This window comes from Procambarus clarkii, chromosome 38 (genome assembly GCF_040958095.1).
Source record: "Procambarus clarkii isolate CNS0578487 chromosome 38, FALCON_Pclarkii_2.0, whole genome shotgun sequence".
Lineage (NCBI taxonomy): Eukaryota > Metazoa > Arthropoda > Malacostraca > Decapoda > Cambaridae > Procambarus > Procambarus clarkii.
The window spans coordinates 40773263-40792597 of record NC_091187.1 but is presented as its reverse complement, the minus strand read 5'-3'; the positions used below and the strand labels follow the sequence as shown (position 1 = coordinate 40792597).

Here is a 19335-nt window from a genome sequence, read left to right as displayed (position 1 = left end):
GGTCTTTCCTAAATCTAAACTTATGCAATTTATACCCCACTGTTTTGTGTTCTGTCTTATGTTGATACTTTTAATACCCTATTAATATCTCCATTATTATGTCCATTCATCCACTTGTAAGCCTCTATCATGTCACCCCAAACTCTTCACCTTTCCAGTGAATGCAATTTACGCTTTATTAATCTTCCTTCATACGACAGGTTTCTAATTTGGAGGATTAACTTTGTCATCTTACGCTGGACACGTTCAAGTGAATTTATATCCATTCTATAGTACGGCGACCAAAACTGAACTGCATAATCTAAATGGAGCCCTAACCAGAGCAAGATATAGCTGAAGAACCACACCAGGTGTCTTGTTACTAACGCTTCGATTAATGAATCCCAGTGTCCAATTTGCATTATTACGAACATTTAATGTTACGGCCACTTTGTGCCAGTAACCGGGTTCTTGCTGTTATAACCTCTTCATCTATATCCAACCTCAAGTTGGTGATAAGCATTCAAGTACTGGCTGTGGTAAGTAGTAGTGCAAAGAATAAAGGTGGGGGGGGGAGTGGATGAACAATACACACTTACACCTTCACCAATATATTAATACTGTACCTTCACCAATATATATATATTATAATAAAGTATTACTACACGTATTTACAATAGTGTCTCTTTCACTCAGGACAATTCATCAGCAGTGTTCATGGAATCCTGGCGAAACCATTTTCCAGTATGACGAGAAAAATGGATGTTAGTGTAGTCTCTGTAGGGCAGATAGAATGCCAGTCACATAACAAACAAAAAGCAAAAAAAAAATTAAGACTGGTATTTGTCTTCACTGAGGTAACTGTAGGATAAGACAGAAAAAACATTTAAAAATATTTTACTTAATAAAAATGACAAATTACAAAACAAAAAATAATATCCAGGCTTGGCTCTAATACAACATGTGCAAAACAAACAATATGAACAATCAAATTTATGTTAAGTTAATGTGCAAATAAAATATGGTGCTAAAATACTATGAGCTAGACTGCATAAACCTGTTACCACACCGAGATATGCCAACAGATCTTTTCAGTAGACCACTCAAGAGTAATCTGAATCGTGGTGGTGGCTGGCTTTTACTTATATATAACGACGGCCATCCAGATGGTGCTGGTATCGTCGATAACTAGGAACCGGCTCACTTTAACTGCTTGTTTCGGCCGGTGGTGTGAGCTCCCAGCCACCAAGTGCGAGAAGGGTGACGGGCCATGGGGGGAGGTAGACTGGTGGTACTCTGTCTAGACGTTTTGAGAGGTGTTGTTGTTGCTCTTGTGGCTGCAGTTCTTGAATATATAGACATGGTATGATAGAATAGGTGATAATGGAGCAGGCCGAATCTCTTCCTAGAGAGATTACCGTGACACCAGGTACACTTCGTCCATCCCTAATAGCAAACGACTGGCGAGTTCACCTTCACAATGAGGCCAGTCCATAGACAACGTATCTTCATGATGTGCCAATACCCCACCTCCACTCTCCAGATACACACTGGCAGAGGGTTTCAGCAACACACTGACAGGGATCTCAAATTGTCACATACAGGGGTAGCTAGCACCCTGGCAGAAGTCTCTAGTCGCTCACTAGCAGCACTTCTCAACAGACGCACCACTGTCGTCTCGTAACTCTTTCTGGCCAATCCCGGGTATGTCAGGCCATTCAACACTGCATACATCAGCAGCTAACATGCTGCTCTTACCGACGGCGACCACTTAGTCCTGCCCAAGGTGAACTGCCCTCCACGACGCCATCGCCGCCCTTGTCACCTCTGTGAAGATAAAACGTCATTAGCTAGACAGACAGTATACTAGGTGGCCCTAGGATAACACCCTTTCACCGGGAAATTCACATTGTAAATTGAAGCCACAACCTAGATGGCATTGGTCTCGATACGCAACCCACCAGAGGTCATCATCATCGACCTCCTCTTCTACCTGAGGCAGGAAACCAGAACCGTTCACCGATACCACGCCATGATATATTCATAAAGGAATGTAAAGTACCAGTAGCACGAGCACTCAGCGTAATATGGAGAAAGAGCCTAGATACAGGGGAGATACCAGCAGCACTTAAATCTGCAAATATAGCTCCTTTGCACAAGGGGGGGAGTAAAGCCTTGGCAAAAAATTATAGGCCAGTTGCACTAACATCACACATAATAAAAGTGCTTGAAAGAGTGATTAGGAATCAAATTTCTAGTTTTATGGAAAACAATGAGTTGCACAACCCAGGACAACATGGATTTAGAACAGGAAGATCCTGTCTGTCACAGTTACTCAACCACTATGACAAAATCACAGAAGCTCTAGAAGAAAAGCAAAATGCAGATGTTGTATACAGAGACTTTGCAAAGGCGTTCGACAAATGTGATCATGGGGTGATAGCACACAAAATGAGGTCAAAGGAAATAACTGGAAAAGTAGGACGCTGGATACTCAATTTCCTGTCGAACAGAACACAAAGAGTAACAGTCAATCAAATAAAATCGAGTCCAAGCAAAGTTAAAAGCTCTGTACCTCGAGGTACAGTCCTTGCACCGCTACTGTTCATTATTCTCATATCAGATATAGACAAAAATACATGTCACAGCTTCGTGTCATCCTTCGCAGATGACACAAAAATCAGCATGAAAATTACCTCTGCTGAAGACATTGAAAAATTACAAGCAGATGTCAACAAAGTTTTCGATTGGGCAGCAGAAAATAACATGATGTTTAACAATGATAAATTTCAGGTACTCAGGTACGGCAAAAATGAGGATCTGAAACATAATACAGGGTACAAAACACAATCGAATCTTCCCATAGTAGAAAAACAGCATGTCAAGGATTTGGGAATAATGATGTCCGACGATCTAACGTTTAGGGAGCATAACCAAGCAAATATTGCGTCAGCCAGAAAAATGATAGGATGGATTACGAGAACTTTCAAATCCAGGGATCCCATCACAATGGTTGTACTCTTCAAGTCACTTGTGTTGTCCCGTCTCGAGTACTGCTCAGTACTCACTTACCCCTTCTGAGCAGGAGAGATTGCTGAAATAGAGGGAATACAGAGAACATATACGGCACGCATAAACGAGATAAATTATTGGGATCGTCTCAAAGCTCTCCAAATGTACTCTGTAGAAAGGAGACGAGAGAAATACCAAATAATTTACACATGGAAAATACTGGAGGGACAGGTCCCAAATCTACACAGTAAAATAACAATGTACTAAAGTGAACGATATGGAAGAAAATGCAAGATTGAACCAGTGAAGAACAGAGGTGCCATAGGCACAATCAGAGAACACTATGAAGTTCAGAGGTCCGCGGTTGTTCAACGTCCTCCCAGCGACCATAAGAAATATTGCCGGAACAATCGTGGACATCTTCAAGAGAAAACTGGACTGTTTTCTAAGAGAAATTCCAGATCAGCCGGGCTGTGGTGGGTATGTAGGCCTGTGGGCCGCTCCAAGCAACAGCCTTGTGGACCATACTCTCACAAGTCGAGCCTGGCCTCGGGCCGGGCTTGGGGAGTAGAAGAACTCCCAGAACCCCATCAACCAGGTATCAAGCAGATAGTGGCACGGTCGGGTGGCTCCAGCTCTGGATTCTCTTGCTGTGCTGTGCTTGGTGTTCAGTACTGCTCTTACTGTGGATTGTGAGCTGGGAGTAATATTCACAGGTACTCGGGCTGCATGTGATTAGAGTTACCTTCCTTGAGTGCCCTGTAAGTACTGCCCTTGGGGTTTGGGGTTACAAGTCACATTAGGGTCTACTTCTATGGTCTTTTGCTGCTTGGTAATTGACCACCCCAAGTGTTGAGGGTTTTCCTCTATTGTTTACCTTGGGGTAAGTGGTAGTTTTTTGCACTGGTGGGGTGCGGGGTACTGCGCAGCTAATTTTCACCTATTACAGCAGCCGGCTCTGTTCCTCTTAGGTATGTTATCCTTTTGCAGGGTTTTTCTTTTTTGTGTTTTAGCCTGGTAGGGGGTCTGCCTTTGTGTCCCTAGCCCCTGTTAGTTAGGGTGTTGACTTCTTGTGTCTGGTGGTACCCCTTGCTTCGCCCCCATACGTGGATACGTCCCGGTTGTTCAGCTTTTGCAGTTTGTTTGGTAGACTTGTTAGGTGCCGGTTAGCAGTACCCCGCCTGGGCTTACCCTTAGCGATACCAGTGTAAGGGACCCGGGAGTTCCCAAGGAGGTGCATGGGTCCGATGGATGTGACCCTGGGACTCCTCTCACTTTGTGCACGTTTGACGGTTGCTCTGTCCCCCTTGTCTCAGGGCAACGCTCATACGCTCATTGTGTTTGCCTCCGTCATGCTGCCTGTTGGGTTAGTGACACCTTCGACCCTAAGTCCTGTGAGCACTGTTGCTTGTTTGTGACTCAATTCACCCACTCTGATGATGATTTTCTTCAGGCACAGGGGGGGGTCAGGTGTTGCATGCTTCGTTAGTTGCTTCCCCGGATGCCCCGTTTTACTTATAGTTACCAGGACTTGGGGTTACTGGTCGCTTCGACCTTGATTCAGTCCACACCCCCTTGTTCAGCCCCTGCTGTGGTTCATTCTGTCTCCCCCCCACCCCTTGCTTCCTGCGCCGAAGCGTCTGAGGGCTTCGTAGTTGAGGCAGGGTTTAGAGGTTTCTGATACTCGGGCAGTGTCGGAGGTTGCCCCTTCCAGGGAGTCGATGGAGGTATTCGAGTCAGTTCCTCCAGCTGTAGCACCGGGGTCTGACCAATGGGCCCCCTCTCATTCTGCTTTTCTGGCTGTTCCGGCATTTTCTTGTGAGGACGGGGCTTTGGTGGATGACTCGCTCCCGGGGCCTGATGTGAAGGTTCCTAGGGTTGGGGAGGAGTTGCCTTGGGAGTTTTGGGCCTCAATGGACCCTGCTGGGGTTTTCCAACCCTCTGAGCAGGGGCTTGCCATTACGGAGAGTAGGGTTTTCCTTTTCCCCCTCTGCGTACGAGTTTTTTGGGTGTCAGCCCCTCCCCGAGTTCGGTTCCATGTCTCTTTGTGTCAGTCGGTTCCGTACTGCCGGTGGGTACTTTTCGCCACACTCTCACCCTTCTTAACTTGGACATGTATTCTCCATCATGTCACAGTCTTGTTCTCCTCGTATCAGGATCCTGCATGACCATTGGTCTCGGATATTGCTAGGCCCATATGAGCCTTCATGATTTTCTTTGCTTCTCTAGGATCTCGAAGGTTCAGGAAGGTCTTCGATACTTCCCATATTATTGGAACGTCTGGCAGCTTCCGGTGAGGCTTATCTCCAGTTCTTTATAGGACTCGTTGGTCCTCTTCAGTGCTCCTTCTTGGTTTTTGATACTATATCTAATTATTTATACTTACATCTTCTCTCCGTGCTCTGTCTCGGCATTGATAATAATCGTTAAATGTATCTAGTTGGCACCCTCCCCTACCAGGTGGGTAGCCAGGAAACTGTGTGGTTCAGACCTCATGTGTCCTGCGCATGTGCCGCAGGTGTTTGTTTTCTTTATGGACAGTGTACACAAGTGTTGGTGTTCCGCGTCCTTTTCTCTCGGGTACTTCGCCGCTCTCACTCCTCTTATCTCTCCAGTCAGAGCCCAATAGATACTGGGGGTGTTCTAGAATATGTATTTGGGGAGGACACCTAGTTCTTTTCTCTGCATACGGGTGTATGACTCCGCATCCACCTCTACTCCTCGTCTTCTCCTCCTGCACATACAACTCGGGCTGTATTCCACTAGCGATGCTCCTGGAATATTATAAGGCTATGCTGTGTCATGACACGATAGTGCATACACTCTACAGGTGAGCTTATACGATCTGGCAACACTTTTGGCCAGGTGCTGGTTCGCGGTTCACGGAGTGTTGGGTATTGTTTGTGGCATTTTGTATGGGCCATTGCGTGCTTCTTACCGTGTCCTTTTTATGTTAATCTATATTGTTATTCATTACACGGTGGGGCACAGCTCGTCTTTCGAGTTATTTCTTTAGTCTTTCAGTGCCTGGGTCTTTTCTTGCCTCTGGCCGCTCCTTCTGTGACTCCCACCATGCTCTCTGGACACTCGTTCATTGACCGTCGTGCAGTTCCTGGGTGAGCCCTTCCATATCCATTGGATTCTGTGTGTGTGTGTGTGTGTGTAGTAGTAGGTCCAGTTCATGACATTCCCATTTGCTCCCTCAGTCTTCTTTGTGCCTCATATTGCTTCTACTCTCTTGTCCCTGGCTGTTGGTGCTTGGACTGTCTTTAAGATCATTTCCTATCTCTATACTACACATTGTGTTTTTTAGTATGTGCATATTGGCTATACTAATGTTTGTGCTAGGTTGGACTACTATGTCCATGTTCAGTTCCCTGATTTTGCACAGTTTGCGTGCTCAGATATGATCCTGTGTTCTTTCATCTTCTCCTTGTATGCAATTACCAGCTTCTGGGTTACCCTATATGCAGGTGGATGTAGATTCCGTTTGTCCTCTCCTGCCCCTACAGTGTCTTTTCATTGGGTCAGGAGGTGCTAGGTTTACGGCCCTGGCTCTGGCCTTTTCTTTGTGTTTCATTCTGGACGGCATGTTTTTGTTTTCGTGCTGTTCATGTCCTGGTTAGTTCTCCTCATACATGGCTTTGCGTGCGTCGTTCTGCCTTGCCGGGGCTGGTTGCATTGCTCCTGCGGGATTCGGTGTCCCTATTTTTTGCATCGCGTCTTGCATTTCGGGTCGTGGTGCTTACTTTCTCGTTGACCTCGACTTGGGCCCTGACTCTTAGGTTTTCGTCGCAATTTAGTTCTTGCTGTTTGCAGCGTCTGTGGTTCGGCGTTTTTCTGCTAGCGGCTTCATGTTGTTATCTGTTGTCGAACTTGTTGGTCCTTCAGGGGTCCTGGAGGGTTTCCCCCTGGAAGGGGCATGTCTGCTCACCCGAGTTGGTTCTTTCCCGGCTCGCCGGGTTGAGTTCCTGGTTTCCTGGCGTAACCCACCAGTTGACACGTTCCTCATTTCAAGATGACACTTCTCACGAGTTTCGCGACGGGACCACGGCGTCTCCGATCTCCTGAGAAGCTCGCTAGTATTCGGGAATTTTCTGTATGGCAGACGTTCCATCTGGTTCCTTGCTTGCCTTGATTTCCGGCGCTGCTTGCTCAGTGTTCGCATCCGGGGTTTTCCCGCAGCTCCGCCTCTTCCCATGCTAGGTCCGATCTGTGATGGGGCTGGTTCGGTTTCCGCCTCGAGTCTTCCAATCTGGTACTTCTGTCTCGAGTCTCTCACCATCTGTTGGTGTTCAGGTGGCTTTGTTGATGGTGTCCCACCTGTGTGCTTCGTCTCGGCGGCGGTATGTTTTTTTTGGTGGTCCTTCCCTTTTCTTTTTGTCCCTTCATAGGTAGGCTGCGTTTTTTTTGGTGTAGTCTTATCCTTCTTTTGTGGCGGTTCAGGACTGTCATCTTACCACATACTGTCACCTTGTCTTGTGCGGCACTGGTGGAGCTGCTCCGGTTTGCTTTGGTTTTAGTGTTCCTTCTGCACCAATTCATGAGCTGTCTCTGGCGTGGTTCACCTCCGGCCTGTTCATGTGCCGCTTGAGCCGTCCTGGTCCTTTGATTTGGGGCTTTCTCCTCTCTTCTCAGTTTCTTGTGACCCCTTCAGTTCTGGATTGTTTTTCCGAGGCTCTTTTCTTATTAGCATTGGCCTCTGGGGGTCAGGACGGGGGAGCTTCATGCCCTCCTCCGGCGCAGGGGTTTCTACTCCTTTGGTCCTTTGTGTTAGGTTGTTTGCTTGCAGCAGTCTCCTTCTTTTCTGACAGAGATCATCAATTAACTTTGGTCAGGCCGGGGTTTATCATGTGTTGCGTGCGGTTGCAGAGCTCTGCCGTTATTTGCATGCCACAGCCTCAGTGGCCGGGGACGCGCTTTGGATTGCTCCGGTTTCCATTCTTCCCTGTTCCCGGGTTTGGGTCTCTCAGGTTTTCCGCAGGGTTATTCGGTCCACCTAGTTTGTGGTCTATCTCCGTGCCCATGACGTTCGTAAGTTTGCTGCTCTTGCTGCCATCTTCGGTAACATTTCTTGGGCTGACAATCGGGCATGGGTTTTTTGGCGGTCAAACAGGGTCCTGGCTGCATGCTACCTCATGAATGTTCCTGGGCCTAGTCGGGCCTGTGTCGCTTTGGGTCGGTGGTTGCAGCCTATTGTCTCGATTTCGTGTTGAGATGTGAGTATTGATCGACTCCCGAGTAAGTTCCTCTAGTTTTTATCTTTGGTTAAGTAGTTCCAGGGAGCCGAAGGGGTTTCCCCCAGAAAACCACCGTTGAATGTAATGAAACGCCATTTTCTGGGTTAACCCCCGGAGGCTCCCCGTCAAACCCCCCCTCCCCTTGGTTGGCGTTTTTTCGCATGTTTTGACAGCTAGCCTAAGTTGGACAGTTCCACCCCCCCCCCTCCCGGGGAGGGTGGAGCTGCGCAGACATGCTGCACAGCTCGTGTGACATCATGCTTGATTGCTCGTTTTCATTTGGGGAGTTCTGTCCACTTGTTTGGCTATTTTTGTTGTTTTAACCAGAATATGGGTTTGTTTTGAGACGCTTACCTTTCAGGGTGCCTGTCCCTGTCGATGGCAGATATAGAATGCTCCAAATCACATGTGCATTTCTATAGGCCATTGCTCCTCGTGCCTCTCTGAGAGGGCTTGTGGTCCCCGGTAAGCCTAGAACTCCATCCACACTGACTGATGCCAAAGGTTAGGGATGTCTTTATCAGCCTCGATAGCTCTGGGGAGTCGAAGGGACTCACTCAGAAAATGGTGTTTCATTACATTCAATGCTGTTTTTTTAACATTTCTAACCAGTTAGATGAATTCTTGTTCTAAACTGAATTCCCCATTTCTAATCCTTTTGTACCAAGCTCTCTTTCTACATATAAGGTTCTTCAGATCCTTTGTTATCCATTTCAGGTCATTAGAATTCGATCTATTCAATTTGTATGGCATACTACGTTCCTGTGCTTTGTTTAGAATTTTTTTAGATAAGTTAAATTTTGAATACACATTGAAATCCCTCTTTACATCACCAATTGCTGGGTTCTCGTCTCGCACCAAGATCAGCCCACTCCCCATGCCCAGGACTTTCCACTCCATTTCACCCAAAAAAATTCTTTGACCATTAAAATCAGCTTTTTGAAAATCTGGCACCTTAACAGAATTTTCTCATATAAATCTATTCCATTCTACGCTAAATCTGATTTCTTTATGATCTCTGTTCCCTATTTCAATTTCATTAATTTGTGTTTCCCTGTTAACACTAAGTTTAAAATATTATTTTCCCATGTTGGTTCCTTAATGTGATGATTAAGAAAGTAATCATCAATTAATTTTAGAAAATCTTCTGCTTCATTATTCCCCAGTTCTGTTAATCCAGTTTATTCAACTAAAATTAAAGTCACTCATGACACAAATACTGCTTGACCTAGATGCTCTAGATATTTCATCCCATAGATGCTTTGCTTCCATCCTGTCTAAGTTTGGTGGATTTTATATAACTCCTATTATAAGATTTTTAGCTTTTTCCTTTAATTCTAACCAAATAGTTTCTGTATGTGGCTCAGTTTTGATTCCCTCTTTGAGACTACATTTCAAATTTTCCCCAACATATATGGCTACTCCACCTTCCTCGTCTAATATATCTATCTGTGTGAAATAGTTTAAATCTGTTTATTTGATATTCAGCTAATAGTTCTCTATTTTCTACTTTCATCAATGTTTCGGTAAGTGCAATAATAGAATTTTTTTCTGTGCAGACGAGCTTTTGAATTGTTTATTTTGTTTCTTAGACTCCTACTATTCGTGTAATATACCTTAAGTGTATTGTTATTTTGAGGCGTTTCTCTTTCCCTGTTTATTTAGCCAATTTGCTTTCTCTACTAACACATACTTTTACTTCCTCCTTTCTCCATATCAATTTCTATATCACTATCCAGTTACAGTTTAAACCCAAACAAATCCCTCCAACCACAGGTTCCAATGAGTTGGCAACAGCAACCACCCCAGCCCTAGATAGATGCACTCCGTCCTGAGCATACATGTCACTTCTTCCATTGAAGTGTTCCCAGTTATCTATGAATGATATTGCATTTCATTTGTAATATTTGTCCAGTCAGCAATTGACACCAAGTGCTCTCATCAACTAATCATCTCCAACTCCCTTTCTTGGAAGAATGCCACATATGACCGGGATTCCTCCCTTGCTCCTAACTAATTCTATGGCTGTCTTAGACCTCTATATCAGTGTCTCACTCCTAACTCGTCCTAGAACATTTTCACCGGCACTGATACACTGATTGTTCCCATTTCCAGCCATAATATCATTCATGTTGTTAACAATGAATGAATGAATCACCAACTCCTGCTCCCGAATAGCAAACCCTTAACTTGTTCCCCCTATCCCTGGCACAAAACGTTCTAGCCAAATACCTCACCTGGGAATCTCCCACAAAAAAAATTCGCTTAAGTACTCCCATTACTTTTTGAGCATCTTGAGGGACTTGCGCTCCCTTCGTTGCCTTCCCTTTCGAGGGACTAAGACCAACTTAAACTAAGAATACTTGATCTTTCCTCCATTATCACATACGATACATACATTTCCTTCCATTATTCGTAAGAAAGTAAGGACGGGTTTTGTTAGTCTGTAATCTCGGGTACGGCTTACAAGCAGCCCTACTGCTGCCATATGTTACCTAAAAATATTATTCTATACTCCGGGATATATTTATAAAAAATATTGGCCATTCTGTGGATATGTTAATCTGTCAGTAATATTAACTCTGCTCTAGAATAGCTAATACAAAAAATGTATGTAAATATTATGTAATTACTATTAGTAAATAAAGTACCTGTACTGTAATATTACTTTTTTTCGAGGTGACACTGTACTGTAATAATACATATAGCTTAACCAAATATTCTTTCCACAGGATAACAAGCCAGAGGAATGTTCAGTGTGTTATAACGATTATGATGACAATCAGCTACGGCCTCGCAATCTGCCGTGTGGCCACACATTCTGCTCCCAGTGTATTGACAATGCTATCAAGAATGATCAGCTGTCCTGCCCCAACTGCCGTGCCGAGCACGCTGCCACAGCTGCTACCCAGTTCCCAATTAGCTATGCTGTGGAGGCTTTAGTTAGGAAACTCAAAAATATCCAGCTAACAACTGAGGAAGTAGTGCCAGCAAAACCTTATGAAGGTCCCGCCAGAGGCATCAGTAAGACGTTACGTTCCCTGGTGCAGGAGCAGAAGAGCAGCATCAGCAGCCTCATTACTAGCTGTGAAGAGGTACTGTCCCAGCTGGGGGAGTACCGGGGAGAGCTGGGGGACTGGAAGACTCACCACCTCCAGCTCCAGGACAGACTCTATGCTCTGGTAGAGCAGAACAAGTCAGCAATGAAGCTCTTGGAACTGGAGGATACCAGTGTGGTGGATATGACAACACAAGGAGAGGAAGGGAAGACTCAGCTGCAGGCCATGTTGGGGAGCCTCGACACAGTCAACACCCCACAGGAGGTTGGCACAACCATAGACACAGCTGATGAGTGCAGCATGAAGGTAGAAGATTGGCTCCAGAAGTGCCAGACACTCTTCCCAGATGTCAAGACTGTCCACACCTCAGTGAAGGTACGCTGCTGAAGGTCACATTGTTCTCACCCAACTATGTGTAGTATTGCCTCTATATAAACACTTTTGACATGGAGACACATCAAGATGAGTGTTGACTTTATATATAGGAAACTTTCTGAGGGAAACCTCGTTGGTTCCCTGGAGCCATCCAGGCTGATATGGATATATTAGCTTTCTTGAATCAGTCAATGTGCATGGAGTTTTTACCTACCGGGGACCACGAGCCAGAACCTGGCCCCCTTAGAGTGGCACGAGGAGCAATGGCCTATAGAAACCCCCGTGTGGTTGGGAGCATTCTGCCATCGACCAGGTCGGGCACTCAGAAAGGTAGGCGTCCCAAAACAAAGCCCTATTCCGGTGAAAATGTTGCTATTGAAAGCCGAACGAGTGGACAGACAAAAATTTTCGTGCTCCCCAAACAAAAATTAGCAAATGAGCATGACGTCATCACATTGCCACGCCACCGTCTGCCCAACACCCCTCCCCAGGAGGGGGAAGGGGGAGTCCCAAACCCTCACGCCAGCAATCCACCCTTCAGTTCTTGGCTGATGTGATAATGGCGAGGTCTTGTGTCTCTGGCTCCTAGATTTGTTTCAGTTTCTGTGCCTTGTGGCATGGTCTGTCTCTGCGGGTGGTGTGTTAGCCGGGAGGAATATTTTTCAGTACTTGAGCTGCATGTGCCCAGGGTCGCCTTCCCTAGGTGCTCTATAAGTACAGTACTGCCCTTGGGGCTTGGGGCCACCTTCCACATATCACCTTGGGATCTACCTCCGCTGTGTCTTTTACTGCTCGGTACTTGGCTGCCCTTGGAGTCAACCAGGGTTTTTGTTTCCCTTGTTTGTCTCAGGGTAGGAGGTAGTTTTCGTCACTGGTAGCGCAGGGTACTGCACAGCTAGTGTGGGAACCGACCTGTGAGATTTATATTTATTTAATGTATATGAATTTATATAGAATTTATATACTTCGATAGCAATTGGTATGATGATAAGTGGACCGTATTTCTACAATAATCTCACAAATCGATCCTCTACACATTAGGGGGGGGTTATATTGAATTTATATATATGCAGCCAATCAAACTACAGTATTAGACTACATACATTGAAGAGGTTCCTTATCTTATTTGTACAGCAGGCCTTAGTCCACCAGATATAACCAGGATGTAGACGCCAAATTATCCTCTTTGAGGTAGCTTCCATCACCCAGTAACTGGTACACAAAGCATGCTTCCTCGTCTTGACCTGTCAAAAGGGCGCTAGCTATGAAGCCAGAATCCTAATATATGACAGCTATATCAGAGAAAACACTGTACAAGGAACCATAAAGACCAAGGCTTAATTACCTTTAGTATGAGGCGATCTCGTATTCTAACCGGATCACCCTATCTAATGACATTAATGGCCACAAATGATAGATAAATGGGTTTCGGCAGAACACTTAACTTGTATTTGTTGACAGCGTGTTGATGATGGTACACCTTTGGTTTCCATAACACTTCGTCCAAGTAAAATTAACAGGAGCCGAATTGCTCCCATGCCTCTGGTCTAAGTACAATAACAATGGCTAACCACTCCCTCCTCACTGACGCTACTCGCCTACATTGTCCAGATGACAGTGAGTGATAGAAGGGTCACATTTACTCTATTTTAATTCTGATAATTAAGTTAATTTATATGAGATGTTTTTATGATGGTAAAGTCCAAAGACTAATGTATTTAAGAATAATTCCCACCATAATAGGTGGTGAATTTATAATAGTATGTGGTAATGATATCCCGTTTTCTATAGACGGAAATTCCACTACAAGTTACATTTTCTATGGGTTAACTTGTTTATACAACACAGCAATATTATCTGCCTGTATAATATTATTAATTGGTGTCGGATTTTCCGACAGCTAGTTATCACCTATTATAGGGGTCGGCTCTGCTCCGCCTGGGTACGTTGTCCTCTTGCAGGGTTTTTTCTTTTGTTTTTGTTTACCTGTCTGGTGGGGTGGGTCTGCCTTTGGTTGGTTGCCCCTATCTATATTTAGGATATGTATGTATGTATATATATATATATATATATATATATATATATATATATATATATATATATATATATATATATATATTTATATATATTTATATATATATATATATATATATATATATATATATATATATGTCGTACCTAGTAGCCAGAACTCACTTCTCAGCCTACTATTCAAGGCCCGATTTGCCTAATAAGCCAAGTTTTCCTGAATTAATATATTTACTATAATTTTTTTCTTATGAAATGATAAAGCAACCCTTTTCTCTATGTATGAGGTCAATTTTTTTTTATTGGAGTTAAAATTAACGTAGATATATGACCGAACCTAACCAACCCTACCTAACCTAACCTAACCTATATTTATAGGTAAGGTTAGGTTAGGTAGCCAAAAAAAGCTAGGTTAGGTTAGGTTAGGTCGGTTAGGTAGACGAAAAAACATTAATTCATGAAAACTTGGCTTATTAGGCAAATCGGGCCTTGAATAGTAGGCTGAGAAGTGCGTTCTGGCTATTAGGTACGACATATATATATATATATATATATATATATATATATATATATATATATATATATATATATATATATATATATATATATATAGGGAAGGGAGTACCACCTCTGGCTGGAAGAAGGGGGACCCATAGCCTCGGAGGAAACCACACATAACGCATTGGAGGGAATGTAGGTCCCCCTGTAATACAGTTTCTGTGTGCTTTTCTCCTACCACCCCCTTCCCCCTTTTTTTTTCCTTTATTGTGTATTTAAAGGTTACAAAACATACAAGACAAATGCCTAAAGGTTATGGATCTCTTGAAGCTCCTCCGCTTCTGGACAGGAACCGAGGACGCAGCAAACATTTCCCCTCTGGATTGCCACACTGAGACGCTGAAACAAAAAACTGGAAGCCCTTGGGTCTCTGGTGACGTCAATGAGCTTGGAACCCAATTCCTTGAGAAATCCCAAGGCACTCTTGCCCCAGGGGCCATGCGTCTCAGACGCTATGGGAACAAAGAGGTATTGACCTTCCAGTCGCCTGTACTTGAGTGATTTTGCTGTTTCCCTGTGGTTGACCGCCCCACCTGCTTGATCACCTCCGAAGTGTACATAGGTGTCAGCCAGGGTGGATACACATGTGTAGTCCCACACCAACTGTCTACCCTCCTGCCATGAGTATATGGTGATGCCATCAGGGCGAAGTGCGTGGAAGTCCGGGTTTTGGACCCCTAGGATGCGAGGTTCTCTATCCGCTGGGCACCTAGCTGAGACGAGGCTTCTCTTGATGATGTCATTGACCTCATTGTGTCTTGCATGCCAGCCCTTTGTGCTTCCGCAATGCAACCCATGCAGTCCATATTGGTCTGCTTCCACCCTGTTGCAAATACACTTGTATTCAGTGTGAATTGGGGCACCAAGGCGGAGGGCCACTGCTAGACGAAGGGATTCTGGATCTAGGCGCGTGCCCATTGCTGACATGGGTACTGCCAGGAGGAAGTCTCCTGCATGGGGGGGCACGCACTGTTCTGAGGCGGGCTTTCTCCTTGTCTGATGTTGCGAAGCTGAGCATGGCATCAGCTGCTTTTTCCACTAGAGGGTGGTCCCAGCCGGACTGTTTGTGTTGTTTTGTTGGCTCTATAATGGTTGCTGGGGCTGCAAGAACATCCCACTGATTTGAACATTCAGTGAAAGCAGGATCGTGTATTCCTGCTGAATCTCTCAGGGTTACAGGTAAAATATCTCTGACGAGGTCGTGCGATGCATGAGAGGAGGAAAGGAAGGCTGGTAGAGCAATTTGGGAGGCTGTGCGGACACCAAGGCCGCCGAGTCTTACAGGAAGGGTTGCTTGCTCCCACTGAGAGTCGTCCAATGGCAGGTTCAGGACTTTCACCAGCATGGACCTCAGAAGGGTGTCATACACATTTAACTTAGGGCTGCTGTAGGATGGAGAACATCTCAGAAAGTAGGTCAACTTAGGGAGAGACAGGCATCTTGTGAGGAGAAAGAGAGCATCATGGGCATCAATCTTGTCAATCCTGTCCAGCATTCTCTTTAGGTCAGTGACTCTTTAGGTCAGTGATATATATATATATATATATATATATATATATATATATATATATATATATATATATATATATATATATATATATGCAAACAAATGCAAACAAGCCTGAATGGTCCCCAGGACTATTTCCTGGGGACAGGTCAGTCCCCAGACTGACAACACCAGGCAGGAGACATGAGTCTGGTGTTGACAACATATATATATATATATATATATATATATATATATATATATATATATATATATATATATATATATATATATATATATATATATATATATATATATATATATATGTCGTACCTAGTAGCCAGAACGCACTTCTCAGCCTACTATGCAAGGCCCGATTTGCCTAATAAGCCAAGTTTTCATGAATTAATGTTTTCTCGACAACCTAACCTACCTAACCTAACCTAACCTAACTTTTTCGGCTACCTAACCTAACCTATAAAGATAGGTAAGGTTAGGTTAGGTAGGGTTGGTTAAGTTCGATCATATATCTATGTTAATTTTAACTCCAATAAAAAAAAATTGACCTCATACATAATGAAATGGGTAGCTTTATCATTTCATAAGAAAAAAATTAGAGAAAATATAAGAATTCAGGAAAACTTGGCTCATTAGGCAAATCGGGCCTTGCATAGTAGGCTGAGAAGTGCGTTCTGGCTACTAGGTACGACATATATATATATACAGGTATTAGTATATTTTGGTAGCAGTCTTTCCTATAGACATATATTATTAAATATGACCGAAAAAGTAGGATTAATAATTCTAACACGAATTTTCTCGATCTTTCGTACGTTTCTTTTCACTGTTGGTGGTAATTCAAAAATCAATTCTCCAAAATTCATTTTTATTTCTAGTCTGACGCGACACTTGAGCGCGTTTCGTAAAACTTATTACATTTTCAAAGACTTTAGCTTACACATACACAACTGAATAAAACTTACACATCTTCGATTTGTTTATATCTACATTTGAGTGAGGTGGATGGGGTGAGGTGGTATTAATAGGGTATTAAATTCCTAAACACAAGACAGAACACGAAACAATGGGTATTGAATGGAAGTGATTTGTAGAAAGCCTATTGGTCCATATTTCTTGATGCTTCTATATTGGAGCAGAGTCTTGAGGTGGGTAGAATAAAGTTGTGCATTAATTGGCTGTTGATTGCTGGTGTTGACTTCTTGATGTGTAGAGCCTCGCAGACATCAAGCCGCCTGCTATCACTGTATCTATCGATGATTTCTGTGTTGTTTACTAGGATTTCTCTGGCAATGGTTTGGTTGTGGGAAGAGATTATATGTTCCTTAATGGAGCCCTGTTGCTTATGCATCGTTAAACTCCTAGAAAGAGATGTTGTTGTCTTGCCTATATACTGGGTTTTTTGGAGCTTACAGTCCCCAAGTGGGCATTTGAAGGCATAGACGACGTTAGTCTCTTTTAAAGCGTTCTGTTTTGTGTCTGGAGAGTTTCTCATGAGTAGGCTGGCCGTTTTTCTGGTTTTATAGTAAATCGTCAGTTGTATCCTCTGATTTTTGTCTGTAGGAATAACGTTTCTATTAACAATATCTTTCAGGACCCTTTCCTCCGTTTTATGAGCTGTGGAAAAGAAGTTCCTGTAAAATAGTCTAATAGGGGGTATAGGTGTTGTGTTAGTTGTCTCTTCAGAGGTTGCATGGCTTTTCACTTTCCTTCTTATGATGTCTTCGATGAAACCATTGGAGAAGCCGTTATTGACTAGAACCTGCCTTACCCTACAGAGTTCTTCGTCGACTTGCTTCCATTCTGAGCTGTGGCTGAGAGCACGGTCGACGTATGCGTTAACAACACTCCTCTTGTACCTGTCGGGGCAGTCGCTGTTGGCATTTAGGCACATTCCTATGTTTGTTTCCTTAGTGTAGACTGCAGTGTGGAAACCTCCGCCCTTTTCCATGACTGTTACATCTAGAAAAGGCAGCTTCCCATCCTTTTCCATCTCGTAAGTGAAACACAGTACGGAACTCTGCTCAAATGCCTCCTTCAGCTCCTGCAGATGTCTGACATCAGGTACCTGTGTAAAAATGTCGTCAACATACCTGCAGTATATGGCCGGTTTCAAGTTCATGTCGACTAAGACTTTTTGCTCGATGGTACCCATGTAGAAGTTTGCAAACAGGACACCTAGGGGAGAACCCATGGCGACCCCATCTACTTGCTTATACATGTGCCCATCCGGGCTCAAGAAGGGTGCCTCTTTAGTACAAGCTTGGAGTAGTTTCCTCAGAATACTTTCTGGCATGTCAAGAGGAGTACAGGCTGGATCACGATACACTCTGTCGGCTATCATTCCGATTGTCTCGTCCACAGGTACGTTGGTAAACAGCGATTCTACGTCCAACGAGGCTCTTATCCCTGTGGCCCGTGTGCCCCGCAGTAAGTCCACAAATTCCTTTGGAGACTTCAGGCTGAAGGCGCAAGGAACATAAGGAGTCAGCAGGCCGTTGAGTCGCTTCGCCAGTCTGTACGTGGGTGTGGGTATCTGGCTAATGATTGGCCGAAGTGGGTTTCCAGGCTTGTGCGTCTTGACATTTCCATACACATATCCATTATTACCCCCTATTAGACTATTTTACAGGAACTTCTTTTCCACAGCTCATAAAACGGAGGAAAGGGTCCTGAAAGATATTGTTAATAGAAACGTTATCCCTACAGACAAAAATCAGAGGATACAACTGACGATTTACTATAAAACCAGAAAAACGGCCAGCCTACTCATGAGAAACTCTCCAGACACAAAACAGAACGCTTTAAAAGAGACTAACGTCGTCTATGCCTTCAAATGCCCACTTGGGGACTGTAAGCTCCAAAAAACCCAGTATATAGGCAAGACAACAACATCTCTTTCTAGGCGTTTAACGATGCATAAGCAACAGGGCTCCATTAAGGAACATATAATCTCTTCCCATAACCAAACCATCGCCAGAGAAATCCTAGTAAACAACACAGAAATCATCGATAGATACAGCGATAGCAGGCGGCTTGACGTTTGCGAGGCACTACACATCAAGAAGTCAACACCAGCAATCAACAGCCAATTATTGCACAACTATATTCTACCCACCTCAAGACTCCGCTCCAATATAGAAGCATCAAGAAATATGGACCAATAGGCTTTCTACAAACACTTCTATTCAATACCCATTGTTTCTGTTCTGTCTTGTGTTGATACTTTTAATACCCTATTAATATCCCCTGTTCTGTCTTGTGTTAATGCCACATCATCCTTCCCACCTCACTCAAATGTAGATATAATATCAGAGAGACGTAAGTTCTAATCAGTTGTGTATTTGTGAAGTCTTTGAAAATGTAATAAGTTTTACGAAACGCGCCCGTGTCGCGTCAGACTAGAAATAAAAATGAATTTTGGAGAAGTGATTTTTGATTTACCTCCAACAGTGAAGCGTAATGTACGAAAGATTGAGAAAATTCGTGTTAGAATTATTAATCTTACTTTTTCGGTCATATTTAATAATATATGTCTACAGGAAAGACTGCTACCAAAATATACTAATATTAAAGTGCA

General features: G+C 43.8%; 1 protein-coding gene across 1 annotated transcript in view; it reads left to right on the top strand.

Moving 5' to 3' along the window:
- Positions 1–19335, top strand: part of LOC123756332 (uncharacterized) — a 128499-nt gene that overhangs the window by 69331 nt on the left and 39833 nt on the right. Inside the window, exon 3 of the mRNA XM_069337537.1 lies at positions 10964–11665. Within this exon, the coding sequence (XP_069193638.1) occupies positions 10964–11665 (702 nt within the window). The remainder of the gene's footprint in view (positions 1–10963; positions 11666–19335) is intronic.